Source organism: Oncorhynchus kisutch, linkage group LG2 (assembly GCF_002021735.2).
Source record: "Oncorhynchus kisutch isolate 150728-3 linkage group LG2, Okis_V2, whole genome shotgun sequence".
Lineage (NCBI taxonomy): Eukaryota > Metazoa > Chordata > Actinopteri > Salmoniformes > Salmonidae > Oncorhynchus > Oncorhynchus kisutch.
The window spans coordinates 995,693-1,017,392 of record NC_034175.2 but is presented as its reverse complement, the minus strand read 5'-3'; the positions used below and the strand labels follow the sequence as shown (position 1 = coordinate 1,017,392).

The 21,700-nt window shown below is 42.9% G+C and overlaps 1 protein-coding gene across 1 annotated transcript in view; it reads left to right on the top strand.

Moving 5' to 3' along the window:
* The first annotated feature begins 2,020 nt into the window (after positions 1–2,020).
* Positions 2,021–21,700, top strand: part of LOC109883290 (cadherin-17) — a 27,798-nt gene continuing 8,118 nt past the window's right edge. Inside the window, exons 1-7 of the mRNA XM_031836613.1 lie at positions 2,021–2,120; positions 11,648–11,720; positions 12,263–12,352; positions 12,423–12,560; positions 20,913–21,048; positions 21,143–21,301; positions 21,556–21,700. The exon at positions 21,556–21,700 is cut by the window's right edge and continues 8 nt beyond it. Of these exons, the coding sequence (XP_031692473.1) occupies positions 11,670–11,720; positions 12,263–12,352; positions 12,423–12,560; positions 20,913–21,048; positions 21,143–21,301; positions 21,556–21,700 (719 nt within the window). The 5' untranslated portion in view covers positions 2,021–2,120; positions 11,648–11,669. The remainder of the gene's footprint in view (positions 2,121–11,647; positions 11,721–12,262; positions 12,353–12,422; positions 12,561–20,912; positions 21,049–21,142; positions 21,302–21,555) is intronic.

Sequence of the window (21,700 nt, the reverse complement as noted above, 5' to 3'; positions counted from 1 at the left end):
TTGCAGGATTACAGACCAACCTTTCATGGAGGGACAGAGAACTACAGAGATTGTAATGCCTGTCGTCGGAAGGAGTGGACCAAAGCGCAGCGTGAAAAGTGTTCATGATTCTTTTATTATCAAAAACCACTCGAACAAAGTAACAAAATGAAAGTGAACAGTTCTGTCAGGTAACAGAGACTAAACAGAAAAGAACTACCCACAAACACAGGTGGGAAAAAGGCTGCCTAAGTATGATTCCCAATCAGAGACAACGATAGACAGCTGCCTCTGATTGAGAACCACACGCGGCCAAAAACAAAGAAATAGACAACATAGAATTTTTTATTTATCTTTATTTAACCAGGCAAGTCAGTTAAGAACAAATTCTTATTTTCAATGACGGCCTAGGAACAGTGGGTTAACTGCCTTGTTCAGGGGCAGAACGACAGATTTGTACCTTGTCAGCTCGGGGGTTTGAACTTACAACCTTCCGGTTACTAGTCCAACGCTCTAACCACTAGGCTACCCACCCCAAATCACACCCTGACCTAACCAAATATAGAAATAAAACGTCTCTCTAAGGTCAGGGCGTGACAGAGATATGGGTTTGTGGTTATACATTTTCGTAATTCTCAACTAACCACATGGTACCTTTAGATTAGACTAGTGGTTTTGAACTTTTTTATTTATTTTTTATTTTACCTTTATTTAACTAGGCAAGTCAGTTAAGAACAAATTCTTATTTACAATGACGGCCTACCCCGGCCAAACCCAGACAACGCGGGGCCAATTATGCGCCGCTCTATGGGACTCCCAATCACGGCCGGAGGTGATGCAGCATGGAGTCTTTTGAATCTTCTTGTGATGCTAAGTACACTACACCAAGCCAGCAACTGTAAATACGACAAGATCACCTGGCAGGTCTGACTATTTGGGACACAGTTCCTTATTCCACCAATCAGCACACTGTATCAGTTCATTATTACAGGGACCTGTAAGAGGTGTGTGTCTGTGTGAGAAGCAGTCATATCTGTGTCTCAGCTAAGCTCCTCTAAACAGCTTACGACTAGACATTCTCAGACAGGAAGCAGTCATATCTGTGTCTCAGCTAAGCTCCTCTAAACAGCTTACTACTAGACATTCTCAGACAGGAAGCAGTCATATCTGTGTCTCAGCTAAGCTCCTCTAAACAGCTTACGACTAGACATTCTCAGACAGGAAGCAGTCATATCTGTGTCTCAGCTAAGCTCCTCTAAACAGCTTACTACTAGACATTCTCAGACAGGAAGCAGTCATATCTGTGTCTCAGCTAAGCTCCTCTAAACAGCTTACGACTAGACATTCTCAGACAGGAAGCAGTCATATCTGTGTCTCAGCTAAGCTCCTCTAAACAGCTTACTACTAGACATTCTCAGACAGTAAGCAGTCATATCTGTGTCTCAGCTAAGCTCCTCTAAACAGCTTACGACTAGACATTCTCAGACAGGAAGCAGTCATATCTGTGTCTCAGCTAAGCTCCTCTAAACAGCTTACTACTAGACATTCTCAGACAGTAAGCAGTCATATCTGTGTCTCAGCTAAGCTCCTCTAAACAGCTTACTACTAGACATTCTCAGACAGGAAGCAGTTCATAAAGTCAAAGGTTAAAGTCCACTTTGAGTGAGAATCTTTTCCAGTCCTTTGTAATCCCCATCTCCACCCTTACAGATTGTTCAGTCTGCCTGCTGGTTTTGACTGTGCGGTGATGAGTCCAGTAGCCAGTTGTATGGTTCTACAGAGCCTTTAGCTTGTAGTAACAGTAAGAACTCTAATAGGGGCTTAGCACTGAATATTCATACATCACAACCTACAGTACTTTTGGTTCCTGTGTCCTGTTCATGGTTGCCATTCTGTGACGATCATGTTATATTATACTATACTAATGTTATATTAATTTATTACATCCCTTAGTTACACTCACTTCTCCTGTCCCCATGTTTCCCTATTGGCTCGGCCTGTTGTAGGGGCGGGGAGATTAGACAATGATTAGGTTCAATAAAGTATTGCATGTTAATGTTGAGTTAACGTTTGACCAGGCTGGATGGGGCAGTAGTGATCACACTACAGTCGAAGGAGTGAAACGGGAACTCTTAAGCAAGGTATGTCTCTCCCTCTTCCTCTCTCTCTCTCTCTGTCTTTTTCTGTGTCATCAATGTTGAGTTGAAGCCTGTATCTACCTTGGTTACTTCTGTTTTCTATATGCATGTTTAATATTGAGCATTTTCCATTAGGGGATTTCTTTTGGGGTGTGTGTTGTGATCTTGACTTGACTTTGCCAGGGCCTGTGTGTATATATGGCATCTTGAAGTCTGTGTTATTGAGCACCACTGTCCTGGGGCCACTGTGGCCTCTGGGCTCTGGTTTCTGGGTCAGACACAGGGGCCTGGGTTTGATCAGTCTGGTCTAGTCTGGTCTGGTCTTGGGGGCAGAAAGACACTAAATGTCACTCAATGTCGGCCTTCTAGAGACAGGCCTACATCAGGCCTCACACAAAGTTTGAAAAAATGCATTCTACAGGTTGAGATTCATCTGTTTTTATAAAGGAGACATGTCCCAACATGTCAGAGTAGTGTGTTTCCTTTAGTCCTCCATTTGGTGCTTGTCTGGAAGTGCCGGTTTGCTGTGTTCTGATCCCCATGTGTTGAGCATGATTAGTTATGGCGATTCTGGCGTGTGTCAGTCAGCCAATCAGTCAGTCAGTCAGCCAGTCAGCAGGGACAGAACTCCTGGTGACACAGTGACTAACAGAAGACAATTTGTGTTTTAGGAGAAGGTCGTAGAAAAGGTCGTAGCAGTAGGTAGATAGTGAGACAGGTAATGGAAGTTCTATGTAGGCACCGCAGGCGGTTGGTGGAACCTTAGTTGGGGAGGACATGCTCATAGTAATGGCTGGAATGGAATAAATGGAATGGTATCGAACACATCAAACACATGGTTTCTATGTGTTTGATACCATTCACTCCATTCCAGCCATTATTATGAGTCATCCTCCCCTCAGCAGCCATCTGAGGTAGGGGAAATGAAATGGAGTGTGGAGTGTATCGTGCTGTGAGCAAAGCAAAGGTCATCTGCAGCGGCAAGCCTCAAAGTCACATTCACACTCTTAATGTCCACCTATCACCTCTCTCTGCCCTCTGCAAGACTGGTCATACACATAGACTCACACGTACTGGACACACTATAGACTCACATGTACTGGACACACTACAGACTCAAATATACTGGACACACTACAGACTCACATGTACTGGACACACTACAGACTCACATGTACTGGACAAACTGTAGACTCACATGTACTGGACAAACTGTAGACTCACATGTACTGGACACACAATAGACTCATACGTCCTGGACAAACTGTAGACTCACATGTACTGGACACACAATAGATTCATACGTCCTGGACAAACTGTAGACTCACATGTACTGGACACACTGTAGACGCACAATGTACTGGACACACTATAGACTCACACGTACTGGACACACTATAGACTCATGTACTCGACACACTATAGACCCAAACGTACTGGACACACAATAGACTCATACGTCCTGGACACACTGTAGACTCACATGTACTGGACACACAATAGACTCACACGTACTGGACACACTATAGACTCACATGTACTGGACACACTATAGACTCACATGTACTGGACAAACTGTAGACTCACATGTACTGGACACACTACAGACTCAAATGTACTGGACACACTACAGACTCACATGTACTGGACAAACTGTAGACTCACATGTACTGGACAAACTGTAGACTCACATGTACTGGACACACAATAGACTCATACGTCCTGGACAAACTGTAGACTCACATGTACTGGACACACAATAGATTCATACGTCCTGGACAAACTGTAGACTCACATGTACTGGACACACTATAGACTCATGTACTCGACACACTATAGACCCACACGTACTGGACACACAATAGACTCATACGTCCTGGACACACTGTAGACTCACACGTACTGGACACACTATAGACTCACATGTACTGGACACACTACAGACGCACATGTACTGGACACACTATAGACTCACATGTACTGGACAAACTGTAGACTCACATGTACTGGACACACAATAGACTCATATGTCCTGGACAAACTGTAGACTCACATGTACTGGACACACTATAGACTCACAATGTACTGGACACACAATAGACTCACACGTACTGGACACACTATAGACTCACATGTACTGGACACACTATAGACTCACATGTACTGGACAAACTGTAGACTCACATGTACTGGACACACAATAGACTCATACGTCCTGGACACAGTGTAGACTCACATGTACTGGACACACTATAGACTCACAATCTACTGGACACACTATAGACTCACACGTACTGGACACACTATAGACTCATGTACTGGACACACTATAGACCCACACGTACTGGACACACAATAGACTCATACGTCCTGGACACACTGTAGACTCACATGTACTGGACACACTATAGACTCACATGTACTGGACACACTATAGACTCATGTACTGGACACACTATAGACTCACACATACTGGACACACTACAGACTCACATGTACTGGACACACTATAGAATCACATGTACTGGACACACTACAGACTCGCATGTACTGGACACACTACAGACTCACACGTACTGGACACACTATAGACTCACACGTACTGGACACACTACAGACTCGCATGTACTGGACACACAATAGACTCATACGTCCTGGACACAGTGTAGACTCACATGTACTGGACACACTATAGACTCACACGTACTGGACACACTATAGACTCATGTACTGGACACACTATAGACTCACACATACTGGACACACTACAGACTCACATGTACTGGACACACTATAGAATCACATGTACTGGACATACTATAGACTCACACGTACTGGACACACTAGAGACTCACATGTACTGGACACACTATAGACTCACACGTACTGGACACACTACAGACTCACACGTACTGGACACACTACAGACTCACATGTACTGGACACAATATAGACTCACATGTACTGGACACACTATAGACTCACACATACTGGACACACTATAGACTCACACGTACAGGACACACTATGGACTCACACATGCTGGAACACTATAGACTCACATGTACTGGACACACTATAGACTCACATGTACTGGACACACTATAGACTCACACATACTGGACACACTATAGACTCACATGTACTGGACACACTATAGACTCACATGTAGTGGACACATTATAGACTCACATGTAGTGGACACATTATAGACTCACATGTACTGGACACACTACAGACTCACATGTACTGGACACAATATAGACTCACATCTACTGGAAATACTATAGACTCACACGTACTGGACACACTATAGACTCACACGTACTGGACACACTATAGACTCACATGTACTGGACACACTATAGACTCACATGTACTGGACACACTATAGACTCACATGTAGTGGACACATTATAGACTCACATGTAGTGGACACACTATAGACTCACATGTACTGGACAGACTGTAGACTCACACGTACTGGACACACTATAGACTCACATGTACTGGACACACTATAGACTCACACGTACAGGACACACTATAGACTCACACGTGCTGGACACACTATAGACTCACACGTACTGGACACACTATAGACTCACATGTACTGGACAGACTATAGACTCACATGTACTGGACACACTATAGACTCACATGTACTGGACACACTATATACTCACACGTACTGGACACACTATAGACTCACATGTAGTGGACACATTATAGACTCCCATGTACTGGACACACTATAGTCTCACATGTACTGGACACACTATAGACTCACACGTACTGGACACACTATAGACTCACATGTACTGGAAACACTATAGACTCACACATACTGGACACACTATAGACTCACATGTACTGGACAGACTGTAGACTCACATGTACTGGACACACTATAGACTCACATGTACTGGACACACTATAGACTCACATGTAGTGGACACATTATAGACTCACATGTACTGGACACACTATAGACTCACATGTACTGGACAGACTGTAGACTCACATGTACTGGACACACTATAGACTGACATGTAAAACACACTGACACCAATAGAGAAACGGGTAAAACTGTCACGTATACTCCCTCTCCGGCCTCTAGGTCATCAGGCTGCTGATTATCCCCCACACCTGTCACCATCGTCTCACACACCAGCGCATCATGACACTCACCTGGACTCCATCACCTCCTTGATTATCTTCCCTATATCTGTCACTCCTCTTGGTTCTTTCCTCAGGTGTTATTGACTCTGTTTCATGCCAGTGCGTTGTTTGTGTTTCGTGTTTTGTTTATTTAATAAAACATTCACTCCCTGTACTTGCTTCCCGACTCTCAGCGCACATCGTTACAAAAACACACTGACACAGATAGAGAAACAGATAAAACACACTGACACAGATAGAGAAACAGGTAAAACACACTGACACAGGTAGAGAAACAGATAAAACACACTGACACAGATAGAGAAACGGGTAAAACACACTGACACAGATAGAGAAACAGATAAAACACACTGACACAGATAGAGAAACAGGTAAAACACACTGACACAGGTAGAGAAACAGATAAAACACACTGACACGGAGAAACAGGTAAAACACACTGACACAGGTAGAGAAACAGGTAAAACACACTGACACAGGTAGAGAAACAGATAAAACACACTGACACGGAGAAACAGGTAAAACACACTGACACAGGTAGAGAAACAGGTAAAACACACTGACACAGGTAGAGAAACAGATAAAACACACTGACACGGAGAAACAGGTAAAACGCACTGACACAGGTAGAGAAACAGGTAAAACACACTGACACAGGTAGAGAAACAGATAAAACACACTGACACGGAGAAACAGATAAAACACACTGACACAGATAGAGAAACGGGTAAAACACACTAACACAGATAGAGAAACAGGTAAAACACACTGACACAGGTAGAGAAACAGATAAAACACACTGACACGGAGAAACAGGTAAAACACACTGACACAGGTAGAGAAACAGGTAAAACACACTGACACAGGTAGAGAAACAGGTAAAACACACTGACACGGAGAAACGGGTAAAACACACTGACACAGACAGAGAAACAGGTAAAACACACTGACACAGACAGAGAAACAGGTAAAACACACGGACACAGGTAGAGAAACAGGTAAAACACACTGACACGGAGAAACAGGTAAAACACACTGACACAGACAGAGAAACAGGTAAAACACACTGACACAGACAGAGAAACAGGTAAAACACACTGACACAGGTAGAGAAACAGGTAAAACACACTGACACGGAGAAACAGGTAAAACACACTGACACGGAGAAACAGGTAAAACACACTGACACGGAGAAACAGGTAAAACACACTGACACAGACAGAAAAACAGGTAAAACACACTGTACAGATGCACATCCTGTTGAGGTGTAATATATCTACTCTGTTGTCGTTGTACATATTTATTTTATCTTTATTTAACCAGGCAAGTCAGTTAAGAACAAACTCTTATTTTCAATGATGGCCTAGGAACAGTGGGTTAACTGCCTGTTCAGGGGCAGAATGACAGATTTGCACCTTGTCAGCTCAGGGATTTGAACTTGCAACCTTTCGGTTACTAGTCCAACCACTAGGCTACCCTGCCGCCCTTTAGCCTGTCATGAAGACGTGTACATAACAGAATGTCCTGTAGCCTGTCATGAAGACGTGTACATAACAGAATGTCCTGTAGCCTGTCATGGAGACGTGTACATAACAGAATGTCCTGTAGCCTGTCATGGAGACGTGTACATAACAGAATGTCCTGTAGCCTGTCATGGAGACGTGTACATCAAAAGGCTGACGTTTTGATTGTGTGTGTTATAGAATATATTTACATGTTAGTCATTTAGCAGACTCTATTATTCAGAGTGACTTACAATAAGTGCGTTCATCTTAAGACACTGTAGCTAGGTGAGACAACAACACATCACAATGGTATCAGGTACATTTTCCCTCAACAAAGTATTTATCAGCAAAGCCAGTGCTAGTGGAGAAAGAGAAGTACCTTTTTTTGGGGTGAGGTTTCAGATGTTTTTGAAAGATGGACAAGGACTCTTCGGAAAGCATTCAGTCCCCTTGACTTTTTCCACATTTTGTTACGTTACAGCCTTATTCTAAAATGGATTAACTACATGTTTTTCAATCAATCTACATTACAATCCTTATTTACATAAGTATTCAGGCCCTTTGCTGTGAGACTCGAAATTGAGCTCAGGCGCATCCTGTTTCCATTGATCATCCTTGATGTCACGTTCTGACCTTAGTTAATTTATTATGTCTTTGTGTTAGTTTGGTCAGGGCGTGAGTTGGGGTGGGTAGTCTATGTTCTTTTTTCTATGTTGTGTTTATGTGTTTGGCCTGGTATGGTTCTCAATCAGAGGCAGGTGTCGTTCGTTGTCTCTGATTGAGAATCATACTTAGGTAGCCTGTTTTTCTCATTTTAGTTGTGGGTGATTGTTTTCTGTCTCTGTGTCTTCACCAGACAGAACTATTTCGTTTTTCGTTTCTGTCTTTCACTTTGTTATTTTGTATTTTCGTGTTCAGTGTCTTTTCATTAAAAATGCCGAACACCTACCACACTGCACATTGGTCCGATCTGTCATACTCTTCGTCAGAGGAAGACACATTTCGTTACACATGAGATGTTTCTACAACTTGATTTGAGTACACCTGTGGTAAATTTAATTGATTTGACATGATTTGGAAAGGCACACACCTGTCTATAAAAGTTCCCACAATTGACAGTGCATGTCAGAGCCAAAACCAAGCCATGAGGTCGAAAGAATTGTCCGTAGAGCTCAGAGACAGGATTGTGTCAAGGCACAGATCTGGGGAAAGTTACCCAAAAAGTGTTGAAGGTCCCCAAGAACACATTGGCCTCCATCATTCTTAAATGGAAGAAGTTTGGAACCACCAAGACTCTTCCTAGAGCTGGCCTCCCGGCCAAACTGAGCATTCGGGGTAGAAGGGCCTTGGTCAGGGAGGAGACCAAGAATCCAATGGTCACTCTGATAGAGCTCTAGAGTTCCTCTGTGGAGATGGGAGAAACTTCCAGAAGGACAACCATCTCTGCAGCACTCCACCAATCAGGCCTTTATGGTAGAGTGGCCAGACGGAAGTCACTCCTCAGTAAAAGGCACGACAGCCCACTTGGAGTTTGCCAAAAGTCACCTAAAGACTCTCAGACCATGAGAAACAGATTATCTGGTCTGATGAAACCAAGATTGAACTCTTTGGCCTGAATGCCAAGCGTCACGTCTGGAGGAAACCTGGCACCATCCCTACGGTCAAGCATGGTGGTGGCAGCATCATGCTGTGGGGATGTTTTCAGCGACAGGGACTGTGCGACTAGTCAGGATCGAGGCAAAGATGAACGGCGCAAAGTACAGAGAGATCCTTGATGAAAACCTGCTCCAGAGCGCTCAGGACCTCAGACTGTGGCGAAGGTTCAGCTTCCAACAGGACAATGACCCTAAGCACACAGTCAAGACAACGCAGGAGTGGCTTCGGGACAAGTCTCTGAATGTACTTGAGTGGCCCAGCCAGAGCCTGGACTTGAACCTGATCGAAAATCTCTGGACAGACCTGAAAATAGCTGTACAGTAACGCTCACCGTCCAACCTGACAGAGCTTGAGAAGATCTGCAGAGATGAATGGGAGAAACTCCCCAAATAGAGGTGTACCAAGCTTGTAGCATCATACCCAAGAAGACTCAAGGCTGTAATCGCTGCCAAAGGTGCTTCAACAAAGTACTGAGTGAAGTGTCTTAATACTTATGTAAATGTGATCGTTCTGTTTTTTATTTGTAAGAAATTAGCAAAATGTTCTAAAAATGTTTTCACATTGTCATTATTGGGTATTGTGTGTAGATTAATAAGGGGAAAATAAAACAATGTAATCAATTTTAGAATGAGGCTGTAACGTAACAAAATGTGGAAAAAGTCAAAGGGTCTGAATACTTTCCAAAGGCACTGTGTATATATATATATTTGTAAGGTTGACAGGTGTGTGGGTGTGTGTTGTGAATCCTCATGAGTGTTAATAGTGAAGGAGTGTCAGTAGAGATAAGAATTGGCTCTCAGTAGATGTATTCTGTTCCTCATATCTATCTCTGTCTCTCTATGACTGTGCTGCTGTTGGGGCAAGGAGGAGCTCACAGACGGACACTATTTCAATCTACAGTAATACACACACCTTTAGGGTGGTTTTACTCTCTCTGTTCACCTGCCCTAAACTGTTATATCAGGCTCTGAGGTCACTGTCAGGTCATGGGGGGGTCTGACACCTGAGTGTCCTTTCACTAACGAATGAGTCATGTCTGGAGGGGGAGGATTGGTGGTGGTCATCCAGTCATCTTCAAAAGGGAATACTTCCTCTAGATAGCCTAGCTACCTGTCCCCTCTCTGCCCCTAGAGCTTAAAACTCCCATGTAATGTCAGTCATGGCTGCCGCTGGCTCAGATTTTTCTAACTAGGAGGCGGGGCTTTCTGGTTGAGTGGGAGGAGTCCTACACATGAAGGCCATTGACTTCCCCATCAGCTCAAAGTCTGTCTGATAACGAGAGAGATAGTGTGGTCCTGGCAGGGGACAGTTGGACTACAGTACACTCCCTTAGTGGATCCCTGTTAGTGATACTAAGAGAGAGAGATAGTGTGGAACTGGCAGGGGACAGTTGGACTACAGTACACTCCCTTAGTGGATCCCTGTTAGTGATACTAAGAGAGAGAGATAGTGTGGTCCTGGCAGGGGACAGTTGGACTACAGTACACTCCCTTAGTGGATCCCTGTTAGTGATACTAAGATAGAGAGATAGTGTGGAACTGGCAGGGGACAGTTGGACTACAGTACACTCCCTTAGTGGATCCCTGTTAGTGATACTAAGATAGAGCCTGTTTGTCCTTGACTCAGGTGAATTAGTAACAGACTCTACTACCAGGGAATGTGCTGAAAAACGAACCACTTCTCACCACTGGTGGACCCCTACACAAAAACACACACAAACACAAACGCACGCACGCACACACACACACACACACACACACACACACACACACACACACACACACACACACACACACACACACACACACACACACACACACACACACACACACACACACACACACACACACACACACACATACCTGGGTGCACGTTTTGGTTGTTGACATAGCACTACACAGCTGATTCAAATAACCAAGCTTTGATAATGTTTCCCAAACTCTCATCTTCACATGACAATGTTACACTAACACAAACAAAGGACCAACCCTACTCAGGAACCAAATCCTAGAGGATGGGTTGGTGCACTGTAGTCAGGGGGGGCCAGGGGGGGGCCCAGGGACGAGTTTGGGAAGCCCTGACCAACATAACCTCTCATTGACAAAGGGTTTATTACAGTCTACCTCTGTGTTTTCTAATCCTCCTCCACCCCATCCTCTCCCTCTCCTCTTCCTCCTCTCCTCTCAGAGTCTCACCCCTGAAGCTCATCATGGCAAATCCCACAATGCACCTGCTGCTGCTCAGCCTCCTCATCGCAACCGTGAGTTTGAGTTGTATACTGTATTACTCTACATACATTAACTCTTACGTTGATATTTGACTGTCACTGTTTGAGGAGTGAGACTTCTCTGGGTTCTGTTCCGGTTTGTTTCTGCAAGGTGAGCTTTGGCTCTGGTTGGCTTGGAAACGAGCCACAGGGCGTTGTGCCGCCCTCTGTGACTTATTAGCGTTACTGAAAGATTGAATGAAGGACAGACGCACAGGCTCACGCAGACCAGACAGTCTCCTTCAGTGGAAATCTGTAGAGTCGGTCAATGAGTAACTGTCCTTCTGCAAGGAGAGAGAGACAGTCTACCGCATGCTGTAGTGTTTTGTCCTTGAGAACACCAAGGGTTTTACATGTTCATTACAGCCCAATACTGGCACACCGGATTCAACTAAACAAGGTGTTCATTTATAGTTGAGTGTTTGAATCAGGAGTGCAAGTACTGGGCTGGTGCAAAAATGTGCAACTCTAGAGCTTTTCAACGACTGGAGTCCAGGAACACTGGTCTACTGTATATTCATCACGTGTTGTGATAGGCTGCTGGGAAAGGCCTGGAGAAGGGACCACTGGAGAACAAGGTTCTAGATGTACCAGAGGGGACACCTGTACCCTACGCCCTCTACCAGGTAACACACACACACACCTGTCCCCTTAATTTCTGGTCTTTGTATTAATACATTCTCCCTCCGTCTGCAGTTCCAAGCGTCCCACCTCGAGGTTGATGGGTTCAGATTGACAGGAGAGACTGAAGGAAAGATCAGCATCTCAGAGGACGGCTGGCTCTACCTGGAACAGACCCTGGACTGGGTCCACACACAGACACATACTCTGGAGGTGACACACACACACACACACAAACACACACACACACACACACACACAAACACACACACAAACACACACACACACACACACACACACACACACACACACACACACGCACGCACACACAAACACACACACACACACACACACACACACTGTAGAAGTTAACACACTCTGTAGAAGATAACACACTAGAAGTTAACACACACACTGTAGAAGATTACACACACACACACACACACACACACACACACACACACACACATACACACACACACACTGTAGAAGTTAACACACACTGTAGAAGATAACACACACTGTAGAAGTTAACACACACTGTAGAAGTCAACACACACTATAGAAGATAACACACACACACACTGTAAAAGATAACACACACATACACTGTAGAAGTTAACACACACACTGTAGAATTTAACACACACTGTAGAAGATAACACACACACACACTGTAGAAGTTAACACACACACTGTAGAAGTTAACACACACTGTAGAAGTTAACACACACACACTGTAGAAGATAACACACACTGTAGAAGATAACACACACACACACTATAGAAGTTAACACACACTGTAGAAGTTAGCACACACACACACTGTAGAAGATAACACAAACACACACAGTATAAGTTAACACACACAGTAGAAGTTAGCACACACTGTAGAAGTTAACACACACTGTAGAAGTTAACACACACTGTAGAAGATAACACACACTATAGAAGTTAACACACACACACTGCAGAAGTTAACACACACTGCAGAAGATAATACACACACACACTGTAGAAGTTAACACACTGTAGAAGATAACACACACTGTAGAAGTTAACACACACACACTGTAGAAGTTAACACACACTGTAGAAGTTAACACACACACACACTGTAGAAGTTAACACACTGTAGAAGATAACACACACTGTAGAAGTTAACACACACACATACACACTGTAGAATTTAACGCACACTGTAGAAGATAACACACACTGTAGAAGTTAACACACACTGTAGAGGTTAACACACACACTGTAGAAGATAACACACACACACAGACTGTAGAAGTTAACACACACAGACACACTGTAGAAGATAACACTCAGACACATACTGTAGAAGTTAACACACACAGACACACACTGTAGAAGTCCACACACACACTGTAGAAGTTAACACACACACACACACACACTGTAGAGTTAACAGACACACACTGTAGAAGTTAACACACACAGACACACACTGTAGAAGTTCACACACACACACACTGTAGAAGTTCACACACACACACACACACACACACTGTAGAAGTTCACACACACACACACACACACACACACACACACACACACACACACACACACACACACACACACACACACACACACACACACACACACACACTGTAGAAGATAAGACACACTGTAGAAGTTAACACACACTGTAGAAGTCAACACACACTATAGAAAATAACACACACACACACTGTAAAAGATAACACACACATACACTGTAGAAGTTAACACACACACTGTAGAATTTAACACACACTGTAGAAGATAACACACACACACACACTGTAGAAGTTAACACACTGTAGAAGATAACACACACACACTGTAGAAGTTAACACACACACACTGTAGAAGATAACACACACTGTAGAAGATAACACACATACACACACACTATAGAAGTTAACACACACTGTAGAAGTTAGCACACACACACACTGTAGAAGATAACACAAACACACACAGTATAAGTTAACACACACAGTAGAAGTTAACACACACTGTAGAAGTTAACACACACTGTAGAAGAAAACACACACTGTAGAAGACAACACACACACACATTGTAGAAGTTAACACACACTGTAGAAGTTAACACACACACACACACACACTGTAGAAGATAACACACACTGTAGAAGTTAACACACACACACTGCAGAAGTTAACACACACTGCAGAAGATAATACACACATACACTGTAGAAGTTAACATACTGTAGAAGATAACACACACTGTAGAAGTTAACACACACACACTGTAGAAGTTAACACACACTGTAGAAGTTAATACACACACACACTGTAGAAGTTAACACACTGTAGAAGATAACACACACTGTAGAAATTAACACACACACATACACACTGTAGAATTTAACGCACACTGTAGAAGATAACACACACTGTAGAAGTTAACACACACTGTAGAGGTTAACACACACACTGTAGAAGATAACACACACACACAGACTGTAGAAGTTAACACACACAGACACACTGTAGAAGATAACACTCAGACACATACTGTAGAGGTTAACAAACACACACACACACACACTGTAGAAGTTAACACTCACAGACACACACTGTAGAAGTTAACACACACAGACACACACTGTAGAAGTTAACACACACACACTGTAGAAGTTGACACACACAGACACACACTCTAGAAGTTAACACACACACACACACACAATAGAAGTTAACACTCACAGACACACACTGTAGAAGTTAACACACACAGACACACACTGTAGAAGTTCACACACACACACACACTGTAGAAGTTAACACACACAGACACACACTGTAGAAGTTAACACACACACACTGTAGAAGTTAACACACTGTAGAAGATAACACACACTGTAGAAGTTAACACACACACACTGTAGAAGTTAACACACACTGTAGAAGTTAACACACACACACTGTAGAAGTTAACACACTGTAGAAGATAACACACACTGTAGAAGTTAACACACACACATACACACTGTAGAATTTAACGCACACTGTAGAAGATAACACACACTGTAGAAGTTAACACACACTGTAGAGGTTAACACACACACTGTAGAAGAGAACACACACACACAGATTGTAGAAGTTAAGACACACAGACACACTGTAGAAGATAACAAACACACACACACACACACACACACACACACACACACACACACACACACACACACACACACACACACACACACACACACACACTGTAGAAGTTAACACTCACAGACACACACTGTAGAAGTTAACACACACAGACACACACTGTAGAAGTTAATACACACACACTGTAGAAGTTGACACACACAGACACACACTCTAGAAGTTAACACACACACACACACACACACACACACAATAGAAGTTAACACTCACAGACACACACTGTAGAAGTTAACACACACAGACACACACTGTAGAAGTTCACACACACACACACACACACACACACACACACACACACACACACTGTAGAAGTTAACACACACACACACACTGTAGAAGTTCACACACACACACACACACACACACACACACACACACACACACACACACACACACACACACACACACACACACACACACACACACACTGTAGAAGTTAACACACACACACACACTGTAGAAGTTAACACACACAGACACACACTGTAGAAGTTAACACACACGCACTGTAGAAGTTAACACACAGACACACACTGTAGAAGTTAACACACACACACACACTGTAGAAGTTAAAAACTTCTTCAGGATCGGTGGGTCCCTTGCGGGACTGTTGAGCTAACGTAGGCTAATGCGATTAGTATGAGGTTGTAAGTAAGAAGAACATTTCCCAGGACATAGACATATCTGATATTGGCAGAAAGCTTACATTTTGCACTGTCCAATTTACAGTAGCTATTACAGTGAAACCATGCTATTGTTTGAGAGTGCACAGTTTTGAACATGAAAAGTTATTAATAAACCAATTAGGCACATTTGGGCAGTCTTGATACAACATTTTTAACTGAAATACAATGGTTCATTGGATCAGTCTAAAACTTTGCACATACACTTCTGTCATCTAGTGGCCAAAATCTAAATTGCAGTTGGAATAAAACATGATGGTCTTTCTCTTGCATTTCAAAGGTGATGGTACAAAAAAATACAAAATAACGTTTTTTTTTTTGTATTATCTTTTACCGTATCTATAGTGTTATATTCTCTTACATTCCTTTCACATTTCCACAAACTTCAAAGTGTTTCCTTTCAAATGGAATCAAGAATATGCATATCCTTGCTTCAGGGCCTGAGTTACAGGCAGTTAGATTTGGCTATGTCATTTTAGGCAAAATTTTAAAAAATGGGTCCGATCCTGAAGAGGTTTTAAACACACACAGACAAACACTATAGTAGTTAACATACACAGACAAACACTATAGTAGTTAACATACACAGACCACACAATGTAGTAGTGTTACAGGAATTAAATTCCTCTGTTTTAATACCCAATTAAAATCAAACACTCTGTCAATTCATAAGGATTTGTATGACCCTTATTTGTATAAAATTGATAGAGCCCAGTCTTAAAGTCAACCAGCAGCTTTTATTCACGAGAGTACTGCTCCTTACACATTTACCACAGGTTATAAACTGAAAATGACGTCATTAGTTTTAGTACCAGCCCGTGTCATCTCCGCTCTAGTACAAAGGCTGTATGGTTCTCACATCGTCTCTCCCTATTAAGATGATATATGACCGAGCCTAGGCCAGCTGGTGTAGATAAGCCTTCTAGCCAGTCTGGCTATAAGTTCATTCATTTCTACCATGGTACAGACAGTCATTGTTCTAATTCTTGATTATATTTGCACACATTACATTCAGTACTAAGATTAAAAATACAATTCATGCATATACAGTAACATAATAGTATTCTGATTAGTACATATACAGTAACATAATAGTATTCTGATTAGTACATAAACAGTAACTGATTAGTCAGTCCTGATTGAAATGCATACATAATTAGTCATCATTGATAAAAATTCCCTTAACAAGTAGTTAACATACACAGACAAACACTATAGTAGTTAACATACACAGACAAACACTATAGTAGTTAACATACACAGACCACACAATGTAGTCGTTAATATACACAGACCACACAATGTAGTAGTTAACATACACAGACCACACACTATAGTAGTTAACGTACACAGACCACACACTGTAGTAGTTAACATACACAGACCACATACTATAGTAGTTAACATACACAGACCACACACTATAGTAGTTAACGTACACAGACCACACACTGTAGTAGTTAACATACACAGACCACATACTATAGTAGTTAACATACACAGACCACACAATGTAGTAGTTAACATACACATACCACACAATGTAGTGGTTAACATACACATACCACACAATGTAGTAGTTAACATACACAGACCACACACTATAGTAGTTAACATACACAGACCACACAATGTAGTAGTTAACATACACATACCACACACTATAGTAGTTAACATACACAGACCACACAATGTAGTAGTTAACATACACAGACCACACAATGTAGTAGTTAACATACACAGACCACACAATGTAGTAGTTAACATATACAGACCACACAATGTAGTGGTTAACATACACAGACCACACAATGTAGTAGTTAACATATACAGACCACACAATGTAGTAGTTATTAACATACACAGACCACACACTATAGTAGTTAACATACACAGACCACACACTATAGTAGTTAACGTACACAGACCACACACTGTAGTAGTTAACGTACACAGACCACACACTGTAGTAGTTAACATACACAGACCACACACTATAGTAGTTAACGTACACAGACCACACACTGTAGTAGTTAACATACACAGACCACATACTATAGTAGTTAACATACACAGACCACACAATGTAGTGGTTAACATACACATACCACACAATGTAGTAGTTAACATACACAGACCACACAATGTAGTAGTTAACATACACAGACCACACAATGTAGTAGTTAACATATACAGACCACACAATGTAGTAGTTATTAACATACACAGACCACACACTATAGTAGTTAACACACACAGACAAACACTATAGTAGTTAACATACAGGTGATACAAGTTAGTATTTGATGTCCATCCATGTCATGGATGTGGACAGACAGGTGGAAACTGCCCACTAGGGGCAACAGTGAGTGCTGTTACCTTCAAGTAGGTTTGGGCATTGTGGACGGGGATGGTGGATGGGCGTAAGCATCTGCCTCTGATTCAAATCAAATCAAATCAAAGTGTATTTGTCACACGTGCCGAATACAACAGGTGACCTTACAGTGAAATGCTTACCTACAGGCTCTAACCAATAGTGCGAAAAAAAAGTTGTGTGTGTGTAGGTAAGTAAAGAAATAAAACAGTAAAAAGACATTTGAAAATAAGAGTAGCAAGGCTATATACAGACACCGGTTAGTCAGGCTGATTGAGGTAGTATGTACATGTAGGTATCGTTAAAGTGACTATGCATATATGATGAACAGAGAGTAGCAGTAGCGTAAAAGAAGGGTTGGTGGGTGGTGGGACACAATGCAGTTCTCCTCTTCTCCTCTTAGCCAATGTGTGGGAGCACTGGTTGGTCGGGCCAATTGAGGTAGTATGTACATGAATGTATAGTTAAAGTGACTATGCATATATGATAAACAGAGTAGCAGCAGAGTAAAAGAGGGGTTGGGGGAGGCACACAATGCAAATAGTCCGGGTAACCATTTTGGTTACCTGTTCAGGAGTCTTATGGCTTGGGGGTAAAAACTGTTGAGAAGCCTTTTTGTCCTTGACTTGGCACTCCGGTACTGCTTGCCATGCGATAGTAGAGAGAACAGTCTGTGGCTGGGGTCTTTGACAATTGTTAGGGCCTTCCTCTGACACCGCCTGGTGTAGAGGTCCTGGATGGCAGGCACCTTAGCCCCAGTGATGTACTGGGCCGTACGCACTACCCTCTGTAGTGCCTTGCGGTCGGAGGCCGAGCAATTACCGTACCAGGCAGTGATGCAACCGGTCAGGATGCTCTCGATGTTGCAGCTGTAGAACCTTTTGAGGATCTCAGGACCCATGCCAAATCATTTTAGTTTCCCGAGCGGGAATAGGCTTTGTCGTGCCCTCTTCACAACTGTCTTGGTGTGTTTGGACCATTCTAGTTTGTTGTTGATGTGGACACCAAGGAATTTGAAGCTCAAAACCTGCTCCACTACAGCCCCGTCGATGAGAATGGGGACGAGCTCGGTGGTCCTTTTCCTGTAGTCCATAATCATCTCCTTAGTCTTGGTTACGTTGAGGGATAGGTTGTTATTCTGGCACCACCCGGCCAGGTCTCTGACCTCCTCCCTATAGGCTGTCTCGTCTATGTCGGTGATCAGACACAGACGATGGTGTCGTCTGCAAACTTAATGATGGTGTTGGAGTTGTGCCTGGCCATGCAGTCGTGGGTTAACAGGGAGTACAGGAGGGGACTGAGCACGCACCCCTGGGGAGCTTCAGTGTTGAGGATCAGCGTGGCAGATGTGTTGCTACCTACCCTCACCACCTGGGGCGGCCCGTCAGGAAGTCCAGGATCCAGTTGCAGAGGGAGGTGTTTAGTCCCAGGTTCCTTAGCTTAGTGATGAGCTTTGAGTGTACTATGGTGTTGAACGCTGAGCAGTAGTCAATGAATAGCATTCTCATATAGGTGTTCCTTTTGTCCAGGTAGGAAAGGGCAGTGTGGAGTGCAATAGAGATTGCATTATCATTCCAAAGGTTGCATGTTCAAATCCAGCAATAGAAAGTTGTTTCAGATTTTTTTTAAATTAAGCCTATCCCAAACCTTAACCCTTACCTTAACCATTCAGAGTTAATGTCTAACCTTAACCCTTACCTTAACCATTCAGAGTTAATGTCTAACCTTAACCCTTACCTTAACCATTCAGAGTTAATGTCTAACCTTAACCCTTACCTTAACCATTCAGAGTTAATGTCTAACCTTAACCCTTACCTTAACCATTCAGAGTTAATGTCTAACCTTAACCCTTACCTTAACCATTCAGAGTTAATGTCTAACCTTAACCCTTACCTTAACCATTCAGAGTTAATGTCTAACCTTAACCCTTACCTTAACCATTCAGAGTTAATGTCTAACCTTAACCCTTACCTTAACCATTCAGAGTTAATGTCTAACCTTAAGAATTTGGAGTTAATGCCTAAGCTTAACAATTCTGACTTAATGCCTAAACTTAACCTTAAACACATCCAAATTTGACATTTGGAACAACTTGGATGAACGTCTAATTCTGATGTGAGACTGTGAGAGCTGGTAGGACACACACACAGACACACACACACAGACATACACACACTGTCGATTCACAGATCTGACAAGTACCTGCATGCACACACATACACAATGGCATTTAGTATAGACCCACACACACATCCCAGCTTCATGTTGTTGTTGTTGTTGTTGTTGTTGTTGTAGCTGGAGGCCTTAGTGGGTTCAGAACCAGTAGAAGGTCCAGTCATCATCACCATCAACGTGTTGGATGTCAACAACCACGCCCCGTCCTTCAACCAGACTGACTACATCGGCATCGTCAAGGAACGTACCCCCGCAGGTCTGTCTGCCTGTCACTCTGTCTGTCACTCTGTCTGACTGACTGTTTGTCTGTCTGTGTGTGTGTGTTCATTATGTGTGTGTGTGTGTTGTAGGTGTTCCATTTGCGCGTGTGTTTGCTACTGACCTGGACGACCCAGAGTCTCCCAACGCCCATCTGAGTTACACCCTGGTCTCCCAGATCCCCAACAGAGACAACACCCTGTTCTTCCAGATCAACAGCAACACAGGAGAGATTTCTACTACTGCCGAGGGTAACACACACACACTCCCGGAGATCCTCAAAGTGCACACACATAGATCATCCCAGATGTTGTGGTCTCTAATCTCATCCTGTATGAGTGCTAATCTGTGAGTTCTGCATCCTTTAATCTCACACCAGCCCAGATCACCACAACTCAACTCTCATGCTCCAGATTAACACATCAGATTAACACATGCTTGGTGTCAGATTGACCACGTGATTATATTACTGATTACAGCTGTGTGTGTGTGTGTGTTCCTGCAGGAGAGCGTCTGCTGAAGGCCAGAGAAAGTGTTATTCATTCCAGAGGAGGGGACTTCAGTGATTCTCTGAAGAAGAGGTTTGATGACTACTGCACCCCCACAGGGGACATCCCTTATGAACTCAACCCCTTCTACAGCTGTGTGCA